Source organism: Dipteris shenzhenensis, chromosome 1, assembly GCF_047967505.1.
Source record: "Dipteris shenzhenensis isolate YYH24624 ecotype China chromosome 1, Dip_SZ_1.0, whole genome shotgun sequence".
Classification (NCBI taxonomy): Eukaryota; Viridiplantae; Streptophyta; class Polypodiopsida; order Gleicheniales; family Dipteridaceae; genus Dipteris; species Dipteris shenzhenensis.
In genome coordinates, this window is record NC_141596.1 from 73,412,947 (window position 1) to 73,426,576 (window position 13,630).

Here is a 13,630-nt window from a genome sequence, read left to right on the forward strand (position 1 = left end):
AGAGTCATTAGTATATATCACGGAGTTTCTTGCATCCACGAATCCCGATATGCCACAAGCTTGGCATAACAAGGATGATGATCGCATCATTGGCGAGGTTCCCCAAGGAAAAGGGATTGAAAGAAAGATGAGCGAAGAGTAAATGGAGAAATTCAATAAGTTTTGTATCCTCAATAGTAAGGAGATGCAGAAGTGGATTGAGAGATATGAAGCGGCCAAAGTAGAAAGAATAAATGCAAGGATGAGATTCAGAGTAATGTGCAGGCGATCGCAACCATATCCATGGGATCTCTCCCTTCTCCCCACTCACATGTCACTTGATTGGCTACAACAGGCTTTACGTAAAGCTGAATGCGATGGAGAGACAATAAACAAGCGCGATCGAGAGTTATCATCTAGATGTATGATGCATGTAAGTTTCTTATGTCTTGACGTAATTAAGTAATTATTTGTGACAATATACGCTATAAAAATAGATGCATCTTTATTGTTTTAATGATGCTCTTTTACAGTACAAAAAGTACAGTGCATTATGGTCATATGGATGACATTTTCATGTGGAACGCATCGATTCAAAGAGAGTCACATATGATTGTGGAGTCATGGCTAACTTCATACAAGATAGTCAAGCAAGTGCTTCGGATACCAATCTTCTCTTCTCACAATTGGATTATTGTGGAACCATACACAAAATCTATGAAATTAATTTCAGACGATTTAGTATTTTCATTCTTGATGTAAAATGGTTTAGAACTATTTACAACGGTCCCCATGCGAGAGTGAGAAAAGATAGTAGCGGTTTCTTTGCAATAGACTCCGCCAAACTTTGGACCGATGAAAGTGATACTTTTGTTCTTCCCAAGCAATGTAAGCATGTTCATACTGATGATTTAATTAATCTAAGCTTTCATTTTTAAAGATCCATTGATACATGTACTTAAGCATAATTTCATATATATAATTGATGGCATTTGGCACCCATCTTCAATATAGGTGGTTTTTCATCCGAATCGTTTTGATCCAAGATGGTGGTATGTGATCCAAGTTGCACCACGAAGTAAGCAAATTTTTGAAGATAGAGATGTGGATATGGAGATGCCACTACCAATGTCGAATCCAATTGATCCAAATGGATCTAGCGAAGAAGATGAAGATCACAATATGAGCCAAGAGGAAGATGCGCATAATGACATCATACAGGAGAAAGATGGAGATCACGATATTGAGGAAGAAGATGACGATCATCAAGAATCACCACACTTTATTGAAGAAGATGATCAAGTACTCTTAGATGAACGTATGATGCTAGAGTATGATGATGATATAGGAGATCAACTCGGTATAGAGTTAGAGATAGACTTGTTTGGCACGTTAGACTTGGCTCAGGATGAAGCCGTTGATGTAAATGCTCTTCATTGATTTTTTTCATCTCAAACTTGACATGAATATATGAATTTCAAAGGCTTGATATACATACTCTTGTACTTTTATTTACTCAAAGGATCAAACATGTATGAAAATGAAAAAAATCTATCATTGGGAAAAACTATCTTTTAAGGTCGGTATGGGAAAAAAAAATCTTTGTAAAATGTCGCTATAGAAAAGTATCCTAGTGTCGCTGTATAATGACCATTACCAATCTGATAAGGATCGCTATGTAGTGACCCTTAACGAAGCCCGCTTCCAATACCAACGATTAGCGCCCCGCGCACGCAAACGTCGGTTCTTAAGTATTGCAATAGGATCTGTGTGTAGTAGTGTCAACAGAAGGGGTTTTTATGTCCCTCTTTTGCACCATTTTTACATACAAAAGAGTACCATTCTTGGCGGGTGCACTACTTAGAAACCCTATGTATCACATGCGTTCAAGGGGTATTTAAAAAACCCCTCAACTAAAATTTTCTCCCCAATAAAAACCCCCCTCTTTACTTATGAATTAAGTGATTTTTTTCTATTAAACCCCTCTTCTTATTGTAAACCTGTCAATTTTTTCTAAAATTTTAAATTAAAATAACCCTCCTTTTGAATGCATGTGGTACACTAAAATTTTATGAGGTGAACCCCCCGAGGTACCATTTAATGGAGGTATTCACAGATTGAATAAGAAAAGGGTGTGTTTTAGTCATGAAAAATTCATAGATAAGGGACTTTTAAATTAGTCCTTAAACATGTGATATAGAATAGTTAGATAGAGTGAACCCCCCGAGGTTGGGTGATTATACAAAGGGGTTGCATTGACCTTGACAACTTGTTAGCAACATGAATGTGCTATTGTGTTTCTTTAGATGTGGAGTATTTGCAATGAATTAGTCCTTAAAGTGGGGGTAGGGGTGGGGTATAGAGAGGATCTATTGTGCTGGTCTTAACTGAATCAATGCTAGCAAATATGAGTTAGTCTATGGAAAGGAGGTATGTCTTGGTGGGGATGAGTTTGAGGGATCTGAGAATCATATCTTTGTCTTTTACCTATGTGGTGGAGGTCATGGGTAGTTTGCCTATTTGTATGACCACTTTTTGTATCTTTACCTTTCTATATAATAAAAGCCGGCATGTTGATGTTTTTATTATTATTAAAGAAGTTAAGAATTTATGGATTTGGAGGATGTGGAAAGATCAAGAAGTGAAGTTAAAATTTGCTTATGAGTGAGAGGGAGTTTCGTTTTTTTTAAAAGTAACTTAAGGCCTTATTACATTAAGGTGGCATGCGGTTCCCACCTTTTTTCCTATTTTTCCCCTACAAACACAGTAAGCTCTGTATGTGAATGGTTCTCTGAGATCATGTCCCTCCTTTGTGGGGGTTGAAAATGGTTTTTGAGTTCAACATAACGATATTTAGCATGGGCCCTCCACGAATAAGTTTATTTCCATAAAAACCATTTTCTCACCATGTGGCATAGCCTTGGAAAGATGGCGTACAAAAATCAATTGTCTAGGTGAGAGAAAATGGTGGAAAGGAGCGAGGAGGGGACGAAGGATGGGGAAGTGGCGATGAACTCGACAAGAGAGGACAACAAGAGGGGGATGTGTGATACCCGCCCAGGGTGGCCGGCTAGCGAGCCGGCCGCCAATATATCTATTGTGCCAAAAGGTCTCACGGACGTGAACTCGGGCCGCATGCAAGGAGGCTGCTCATCGCCATAGCCTGAGCTTCGTCGTCCTCGTTGATGCTGCAGCTTGCTCGTCGCCATAGCCTGAGCTCCTCTCGAGCTTCTAGACAGCTCATCCAATATGGTTCTCGTAGACTCCCCCTCTGAGTACGATTCCAACTCCACAAACCTCCCTCCCTCTCTCCCCTCTCCCGATGCCAACCTCCACCTCCCTCCCCTCTCCCCCTCCCCCGATGCCCACCTCTCCCACATCCACAGCTTCGACAAACCATCCACCCTCGCCCTCGAATTCGCTGGCTCTCCTGACGATCAGTCCCCCGTCGAGCAGGTTGCCCTCACCGTTAGTACCTTCGATGATCCCTCCCTGCCCGTCTGGACCTTCCGCATGTGGACGCTTGGCATCCTCTCCTGCGTGCTCCTCTCCTTCCTCAACCAGTTCTTCTCCTACCGCGCGCAGCCCCTCACTATCACCTTGATCACGGTGCAAGTCGCCTGCGTGCCCATCGGCCGCTTTATGGCAGCCGTCCTCCCCGATTACCGCATTCGGTTGCCGGGAATCTCCTTCTCTTTGAATCCTGGACCCTTCAACGTCAAGGAGCACGTTTTGATCACCATCTTTGCCAACGCCGGCAGCGCTTTCGGTAACGGTTCGGCCTACGCCGTTGGCATCGTCAACATCGTGATAGCGCTGTACCACCATAGATTTCCTTTCGTAGCTGGCTTGCTCTTGATCACCTCTACACAGGTAAACGTTGTTGATCTGTTTGCTTCCGCCGCAATTCTTCCTTTGCCGGCCGGGTTCTCAAAGTGATACTCATCTTCTAGAGGTGGTGCTGGCGCAGGTTCTAGGATACGGTTGGGCTGGGTTATTTCGCAAGTACCTAGTGGAGCCTGCGTTTATGTGGTGGCCGGGCACCCTCGTCCAGGTCTCTTTGTTCAGGTTCCTCCTCCTCCTCCTCCACGATGCCGCGCGCTGTAACTCGCGAATAAGCGTAGGCCTATCTCTTGTCGACAAGGAATGCCTCATGTTGCAAATTGTGTTTTGATCCTCTCATCTCTGTGTTTCGTAGGACTCTTCATGAGAAGGACAGCAACAGAGGCCTGTCCCGCAGTTCCTTCTTCGTGATATTTATGATTGCTAGTTTTACATACTACCTGCTGCCGGGCTATCTCATGACTATATTGACAACCTTCTCGTGGGTATGCTGGGTTTTCCCTCGCTCCGTGACAATGCAACAGATCGGCTCTGGTTACCGGGGACTTGGTCTGGGTGCTCTCAGCTTGGACTGGGCAGGCATTTCTTCCTTTCTGCAGAGTCCTCTCGTCTCGCCCTTTTTCGCCACAGTAAATATAGCCGCGGGATTCTTCGTCTTCGTCTACATAGTCATGCCCATCGCGTACTGGAACAATCTCTACAATGCGAAGAAATTTCCCATCTATTCGTATCATCTCTTCACAAAAGACGGGGGCACGTATGATATTCACGCCGTAACAGACAGTAGCCTTAAGCTAAATAAGACTGCGTATAACGAGCAAGGTCAAGTCCATCTCAGCGTGTGGTTTGCTCTTACATACGGGATAAGCTTCGCAACTATTGCTGCCACTCTTACTCATGTCCTCTGCTTTTACGGAAAGTGAGCTCCCTTACCTAGACTCCAGCATTTTATAGCTCTCTCTTTTTTTTTCGCAAAACCAAAAATTGTATTATAGACAAAATGATGTAATTTCAGCCTCCTATAAAGGGTAGCAGAATAGGGTGCAGAATAAGTTGCTTCTCATATGCTCTTTCATTACCGATACAAAGACATATTCTTCGAGAACACACACCCAAGTATTTCCATCTCGAAAGAATCGAATTCGTAATTAGAGCGTAAGTTTCTTGTACACAGGGAGATATGGCAACGCAGCAGGGCTGCCCTGAGGGCAAAACCCGACGTGCACACTCGTTTGATGCAAAAGTATGCGGATATACCCCAATGGTGGTTTGCTGTCCTCCTGGTCAAAACTCTCGTCATCGCAATAGTTCTGTGCAAGGTCTATGCAGAAAAGATCCAACTGCCAATCGGGGGTTTGCTCCTGGCATGGTTTATGGCAGGCGTTTTCACGTTACCCATAGGGGTGATTACTGCCACCACAAATCAGGTCGGACTTCTCCTGTAGGTTTTCATTTGGATGTGTTTATTCTACCGCGCGAGTTGTTCCGGTGCTCTTCCTTTTAGAATGGACTGTCTGTCTTGCTTTGTATATTTTTTACAATTCTCACCCTGCTTGCAGACACCTGGACTGAATGTTATCACCGAATACGTTTGGGGTTACATAAACCCTAACAGTCCGATCGCTAATGTCGCCTTCAAAGTATATGGATATATGAGCATGACCCAAGCAGTTTCCTTTCTGCAAGACTTCAAGTTAGGCCACTACATGAAGATCCCCCCAAGATCGATGTTCTTGGTGCAGGTGAGTTGATCAACCTCATAGCATTGAAAGTAGAAGTGAGCTTTACTAGGCAATCAATTTTCTGTACTAATTCGCCTGATCTTGTGGCATGTTCTCTCGTAACAAAAATTACCGTTTGCACAGGCTCTTAAACCTTTGAAAAAAAATGGACAGAATCTAGAACCGCAATCTCTAAACAGAATGACAGTAACATGCATTTTGAACTTTCGTTGTTTTCTGAGTCGTGTGAATCAAAAAAGCAATTCCTTGGTTGTAAAGAGTCGTTTGTTGCTATTGTCACTAGCAATGAGACAAGGCTTTAGCATAGCCTTACTTTTTGAGTTCCTTCAAGGCAGCTTGTCTTCATGTCGCTGATGGAGCCATCGGGAATCCATGGCGTGTGGTGTTTAATGGCATAGTGGCATGCAACTTACTCAACTATTCGTCTAGTAGCAAAGAAGAGGCACATAGGTTTTTCGCGAACTGAAAGATCGACTGAGCTGCTGCAAACGGCTATTTAGGAGCGCTGTATATTACTGTAAATTACCCATTATGGAATTGTTTGTCCGACTAGAACTTCAGCGACATCAGAATAGACAGTCGGGCAAACGGCATTACGGAAACTGTGAACGTCAACATTCTTATATCCAGTCACTCATGCACACGTGGCAGCAGGGTCGTGGGGGGGTGCATCACAGCCTCTCCCCTAACCACTAGACCGCATCCTAAAAGATAATAGTAGCTGTCCCATGGAAATTATGTTGATTACTACTTCATGGAGACATATGTTTCAAACATGGACACTACATATTGGGTTTTTCGAATCGATCAATCGATCATGGTGGACTTGTATATTTGAGTCATCCATCATCTATAAGATCATCACCTATAATGTGTGAAAAAAATAGAGAACCATTTTACATCCTTCGATTGATTAAAATCTAACACATGGAGGGCAATGCGACTCCCAACCCTCTCCTTCATGTTTAACCACGTTTGTTGTGCCTAAGATAAGCCTATACAATTCTTGCAACTAGTCAAACATGCACTCTTGGGTAGAGAGGCCATCATGACCTCCCACATAGCTACCCCAAAAGGCCCCTTAGGAGATGAGAAGGAAGGGGACTACTCATCCATGTATGGGCTCTAAAACCGGCCATAACTCTACCTATCAGATTAACCCATACCAATTCTTGCTAGGTGCCAATCTCGCGTGGAGGGCATGCATGATTCTCAATAGTGATCCCAACAATCAAAACTATAGTTTGGAAAAAAGTCCCAATACAAACTAGTTTTAAAGATTTCCATTTTTTAATCATGTAGCTCATTGTCTCTCATGTAATTTCACTTGGTCCAATGCACAACAAAAGTACACTTTGCTATTGAGTGCAAGAAGTGAAAAAAGATCACATCATTAAAACTTTTGCAACAAACCTACAACTATAATTCTTGATCAAATTGATCTATGGACCCAATAAGAATCCTCTTTCTAATAAAAGCAAATTAAGCCTTTTTAGAGAAGTGATTTAACATTGATTCAATCTTTTGCTATGGTCTAGCTTTGCAAAAAACTATTCTCTAGTACTTCATCTTGTTATATTGAGAGTTTCATCAAAATATGTTGTGTATGCCTTGTTCAGTATGTGAATACATGGTATCTTTCTGATACGAGAAACATATGCCAAATTTGAAAAACAATTTTAAAATTTGCCTATCAATGCTAAGAGGGATAAAAAGGATGTTGTAATGACATATATAAGAATTTTTCCCATGTCCACAACTTTTCCATGATGTCTTGATCATGTAGATTAATCCTAGTCAAGGATACTCCCAAATGAATTTTTTCCTTAGAGAATGTTTTTTCCCCCAAATGTTCCTTAATTCTAGTCCTTTCTCATAGTAGCCTCTAGTTGTCATAATTTAATCATGATCAAGATTATCTTTCCACATGCCAATAATTTTTCCATAATTCTATGATAGTTTAATTGAGCATGGATAAAAACTTTATCACATAATCTTTGTTGTGAGAGAGTCGAACCCGGATCCTTTTCTGTCCTGTCGTGTTCTACCAACATAGATAAAAAACAGAAACATTGCAAAAGATGAGCTGGAAATCGTCTCCCAAACCTCCACCTGGTGGTTGCTAGATGAGCTAACTAGATCAGGCATAAATGTACCTCAACTAGGTAGGAGCTGTGCTTGATTTCAGGAACCAAGCTGCATGAAATCATACTCACCACCAGGAGGTTCGCGAAAGCTTGGCATTAAGGACCTTGCAAGCCAATTTCTTCCCCATGCGACCGTTACGTTGCAGTTGATGGCAAGATAACCTCGACTCTCCCTCCTCCCCGCTTCACTAATCTCCCATGTTTTCATTAAGCCTCCCTTCTTACTCGTCGCGGCCAATTGTCGGAACTAACTAATATCTGATGCAATCGACGCAAACCTAATATTTCATCTTGAGGATCTCTTTTCATAGTGAGTATGCGTGTGTGTGTGTGTGTGTGTGTGTGTGTGTGTGTGCGCGTGTGTGTGTGAGAGAGAGAGAGAGAGAGAGAGATTTAAACATGCTAGTGGATCAGGTGATTGGTACAGTAATTGCTGGAACTGTGAACATGGTTGTTGCGTGGTGGTTGCTGCATTCAATCACGAATATTTGTGATCAAAATAAACTTCCACAGACCAGCCCTTGGCAATGCCCTGGTGATAACGTTTTCTTCGACGCTTCAGTTATTTGGGGTCTCGTAGGGCCTCGGAGGATTTTTGGTAGTGACGGAGTATACCCAGCTCTGAACTGGTTCTTTCTGGGAGGACTAGTGGCCCCTGTTGTGGTATGGTTGTTTCATTTGGCCTATCCCAAGGTAAGCTGGATTCCTTTAATCAACATGCCTGTAATCCTCGGCGCAACAGCGGTGATGCCACCAGCAAGTGCTGTAAATTTGACGTCATGGATTATTGTGGGAACTATCTTCAACTTCTTTGTTTTCAAGTATCGCAAGGCCTGGTGGAGACGGTATAACTATGTTTTATCTGCTGCTCTGGATGCCGGAGTAGCCTTCATGGCAGTGGCCGTATACTTCTGCTTGCAGCTTGAAAACATTCAAGTGAACTGGTGGGGAAACGATCAAAACCTGGGCGAGCATTGTCCTCTCGCGCAATGCCCTACTGTCCCCGGAATCAAGTCAGACTACTGCCCATACCAGACTTGAATTAATCGTTAGTTGCTATGTTTGTGATCACCCCTACCATATCTCCATGGCTTCATAAAGATCCCGCAGCCTTTTGATCGTTCGAAACACGCATATACCCCTCCTGTTGTAAACATATATGTATTACTATTATGTTGCATCAAAAGTAGTCTTTTGCAATGGAACATGCATTTTGTTCGCTATTCCTTTAAATTTCCTCTTTCAAGCTGAAAATCCAGTACTCATGGTGCCTAGCTACATGCGTACCAATTGGTACCAATGTTTGCCAACCATGTGCTCCTATGATTGTCTAGATAGAGCGTATGAGCTCATAGTGTGGAAACGGTTCTTTTTTTAACATTTATTATAATTCTTGTTATTTTTAAAATGAAAAATGCATGAACTTGACTATAAGCTTTGATCAAATTCCTTTTTTTTTATATAAATTTTAAAAAGAGCTAAAGAATAGCAGCTCCATGAGTTTTTTCCCCTTAGGTTAGTATAATTTTTAAAAGAGAAATTGTGTAAGCTAATCATATTAGAAGTGGGCTCGACCTTTACATTTGGGATCAACTCCCACTAAACTGAGACCATATTCCTCATGAAACTCCTCTCTTTTCGAGCACAACTTTGACTACTTTGGATACACAACTCTTGGACCTTTCCACTGCCCTCCACATAGATAGAAGGGAAGCATATGTTAACTCGCTATGCTATGAAAGAGAATAGCCATAGACTGGGCAACCACCATAGAGAAGGAGACAACCACCATAGAGAAGGAGCCAACAGCCAAGCTACTCTCATAAGACAATAGTCAAGCTGCTCACAACAACCAACAAAAGCAGAGAAAGTGAGAGTGAATAGACATGTACAAACTGGAATGAACCAACATTCAAGGTTCCTAAAATTGAGGATCTTTTATCCTTTTGCATGTCAACTCTCCTTTGGCTATTAGAAATAGCTACGTCGACTCTCCTCTTCTTTGGATGAGGGCTCAAGTTAACCATATGCAGCCTTTTCCTTTAGTTCAACTTTCTCTTTTCTGGTAGTGGCGCTCTTCTTTGACCTTCGGCCTACGTTTCCCTCCAAGTTGATCGCCCCCTGAATGGAATCCCACATGTGTTCCAAGCTACTCTTCCCCCTTGTGGAGTTGTGGAGCCCAATCTCACCATTCCTCCCCTTCCTCGCCACCATCATCAAGCTTGAAGCACGTCCATTACAATTTGCAATAAGCTAGCAAGCTCATCTATTTTCTAAGCTTCCTAAGCAGTAATCAGCCTAGTTGCCTCTCAACTGTTAGTGCCCCACTGTCGTTTAACCTCGTCCCATGAAATGCCATGCATTGTAATTATTATTCATGTACTCCAAACAAACATTATTCTATTAAATAAATAATTCCAATGAACATAATTAAATCTCACTTGTGTGTGTTTTCAACTCATGCACTTTCGAAAATAAATTCTATTTCATCAAATATCAAGTGTAACTAAGCTAATGAACAAAGTGACCCCAATTTTTTGTATGTCCATTAGCAAGCTAGGCTTTGCACTTCTCATAATCCAATGGACTTCTTGCAAAGCTATGGTATCATAGTGATGTTACATTTCAATAGATTGCAATCATTGTCTAGCTCATGGTGTATAAGTTTGATATGTTGATAGCTTTAAATAAGCCATATGCTTAATTGATCACAATATCTCGGCCATACCTTTCATTTATCTTATTTTGGGATTATGGATACAAACATTTTTTGAAGATGAGAGTAACCCAAGGATTGAGGTAGCCCTAGTCGATAAGTTCATTCAAACTTGGACTAATTACAAAACTAGTTCTTCTCTCTGAGAAACCTCAATGCCCCAATAGCAATGGAGTTTTTCCTAATTTAACATCTTAAGCATCATTAATCATCAACACACATAATAGCTGCAACAACATTTATCCTCAACATTCAACACATATAATTTGAAATCAATTTAACATGTTCATGGTTGAAAGGAAACTATCAATTTGTGCATAACATGACCCAATGTGCTAGGATGCCTTGCTTCAATCCATACAAGAACTTCATGCAAACATCATCTTCCTAATTTGTGATTGCAAAACCTTGTGATCTTCCTAATCTTTGACCACAAACCAACTATTTGCAAAGTAGAAAACAATATGTGCCTTCCCCTCTTATGAGTTTACCTAGCAAGCTTGCCTTGTGCTTATTTACCATGTGACAAGTTGGCTTTCACGTTACAAAGTTGAAGGTTGCAGTTGAAGGCTCATTATAATTATTATTGAAGGAGATTGCCATTCCCTTCTACATCTTGTGCTTTTCTATTGCATTTTAGTGATATCATCATGAAAAAACCCAAAGGAAAGCCTCCTAACATGACATAATTACACATATTGAACTAAACACTAAGACGAGAATTGCACACCAGAAGGGGTACACATTCCAAACTATTTTAGGATACATTCCCAATCACATTTAGAGCCATGCATCACAATATGAGGTAGAGATAAGCATGCACAAAGCTACAAAATGGAAAGGAGAAACATCAAGAATGCCTTCACTCAAAACTCTTTAGTTGGGAAACAATCACCTCATGCTTGCCAAGGTATTCCAAAAATCTTTGTACAAAGGCTTTACCATTTCTTTGACTGTAAACATCACCTCAAACCACAAAACAAGAGACCCCATGGATGTAGGCCAATATCATAGCAAATTTGTAAGTTGTTTTCTTCTTACAAGCCTGTCCTTGCTACCTAACAAAGTGAAAGTTGTGAAGACTGCTTGCCAAAAGAGTGAATTTGCATGTGAATGCTTCATACCTATGTATTGAGCTTATGGGCTAGGCTCACATAGACTTGAGTAAATCTAACTACTACCCTCTAGCTTGTGGCCCTCACAAATCATAAATTGCACAATTAAAATGTACATTGATGAAGATTTTTGCAATGTACATAATCAAAGAAATGCAGAATATTATATAGGATATAAATTATAGTTACGAGGGATGTCGTTTCCCATTTCAAAACAAGGGGAATGTGCTTCCATGTAGGTTGGGAAAATCTCAATGCCCCAAATGTTCCCAAAATATTGATCAAGTTCCAAATGCCTACGGAACACATTCCCATGCAATCAAGTGTTTCACAACAACACAAAGCAACTATAGACGTGCAAAATAACGGGCGCGTCTATAGGCATTGCTTGAGTACAGGAATTACGGGTGCATCTAATAGCGTGTCTAACAACTCATCTATTTGCGCGTGTATTAACAGGTCTATTTGCACGTCTAAACTAAGAAAATACGGGCCCGTCTAACATTGCATTTATCAACGCGTCTATTTGCGCATGTATTAACACATCTATTTGTGCATCTAAACTGAGAAAATACTGGCCCGTCTAACATTGTGTTTATCAGCGTGTCTATTTGCACGTGTATTAGCGCATTTATTTGGGCATTTACACTGGGAATTAGATGCATATTTAGATGCAAACCAAAGAATACAAAAAGTGAGATTTTGGTGTACATCATTACTTTCCAAACATTGCCCATGATTACCAAAGCACATAATTTTAATAAAAACATCAATGCTTTTTTGCAAGCCCACATGTACAAGAATTAAGTGAGGTGAGGAGAATGAGACAATATGTAAAATAGTTTTGCCAATATCAATGATGGGCTACGGTTCAATCTCATCCTCAATGAGATCAACCCTTGCCAACTATCTACTTCAAAATCCAAACAAGTGTTTAGATCTACAAATACATTCAACCCACTACTACTTGTGCTACTCATGTGCTCATCGAAATCAGCATCACCAATGGTAGGCTTGTCCTCATGGGTAATGGCCTCAATATCTATATCTTCTATCTCATGATCATCCTCCTCTCTCGTATCACGGTCATCATCACGTCCATGGCCATGATCATCCTCCATATATTGCTCCATATTAGTAAATGTACTATACATCACTTTGCAACATGGCATAATAGGTATGACATGCCACCATCTATTATTATCCACCATTGGTTGATAGACAACCTAATTCAAACACAAATACAATCATGTTATTTGTCTTGCATCAAATATTTAAAAGTGAGTATTTTTATATGTGTGCACAGTACCTGTTCACATTGTTGCAGTAGTACTAGTGTGTCCTTCCTACTTTGCCAAAACTTTGTGGAGTTAATAGTTACAAAGCCACTTGCATGGCGTTTGATTGTTGCATTAGGGCCTCTTTCCACCACATCCTTAAACCACTTTACATCCAAAACATACACAAAGAAGCATCGAAAGTCAAGCTTAATAATATCTTGGATTATGCCACAATAATCATCCATGGCTCCATTGGCTCCCTCAAAGCTAGCAATGATGCCACAATCTTGTGTGTTTCTCTTATCATCAATCCATTGTGTTCGAAAATGCTTACCCTCACACCATATAGCATTGAACATAGTGCACTACACTAAGAAAAAATCAATTAAATAAGCAATCTAAATTATTGAAAGCTCTTAACTTATGCATAACATTCTATATACCGACCTTGCTCATGCATCCCCTAACATACTCCCATTCTTTCATTGTGATATGCATCCCCTCGTCTTTCTCTGCTTTCTCCATTTCATCAAGTAGCCAATCCACATGAATATCCTTTGGAAGTGCTCTTAGATACTGAGGGTATGGCACACGAGATCCGTGGTGTGTACGAAAGAGGGCCCTTTCTTCTTGTCTTCTTGCCTTTGCATCCTCGTATCTTGTCACCCATCTTTTCATCACATCACTATTAAGCATGCAATAGAGGTTGATACTATTATGCAACTCCGTGTCTATTGCTTTGTTGCATCCTTTCCCTTGAGGCACAATAGAGGTCATCCTTAGGTCTTCATCATCTCTCCATAGTCGT

At 41.0% G+C, this 13,630-nt stretch overlaps 1 protein-coding gene across 1 annotated transcript; it reads left to right on the forward strand.

Moving 5' to 3' along the window:
- The first annotated feature begins 1,161 nt into the window (after positions 1-1,161).
- LOC147906352 (oligopeptide transporter 4-like) lies at positions 1,162-8,752 on the forward strand. Its single transcript, XM_087384315.1, has 7 exons — positions 1,162-1,179; positions 3,421-3,852; positions 3,950-4,047; positions 4,178-4,741; positions 4,997-5,249; positions 5,382-5,564; positions 8,126-8,752. Exons 1-7 carry the CDS (start codon positions 1,162-1,164, stop codon positions 8,750-8,752), a joined length of 2,175 nt encoding a protein of 724 aa, XP_087240441.1.
- The last annotated feature ends 4,878 nt before the right edge of the window (positions 8,753-13,630 follow it).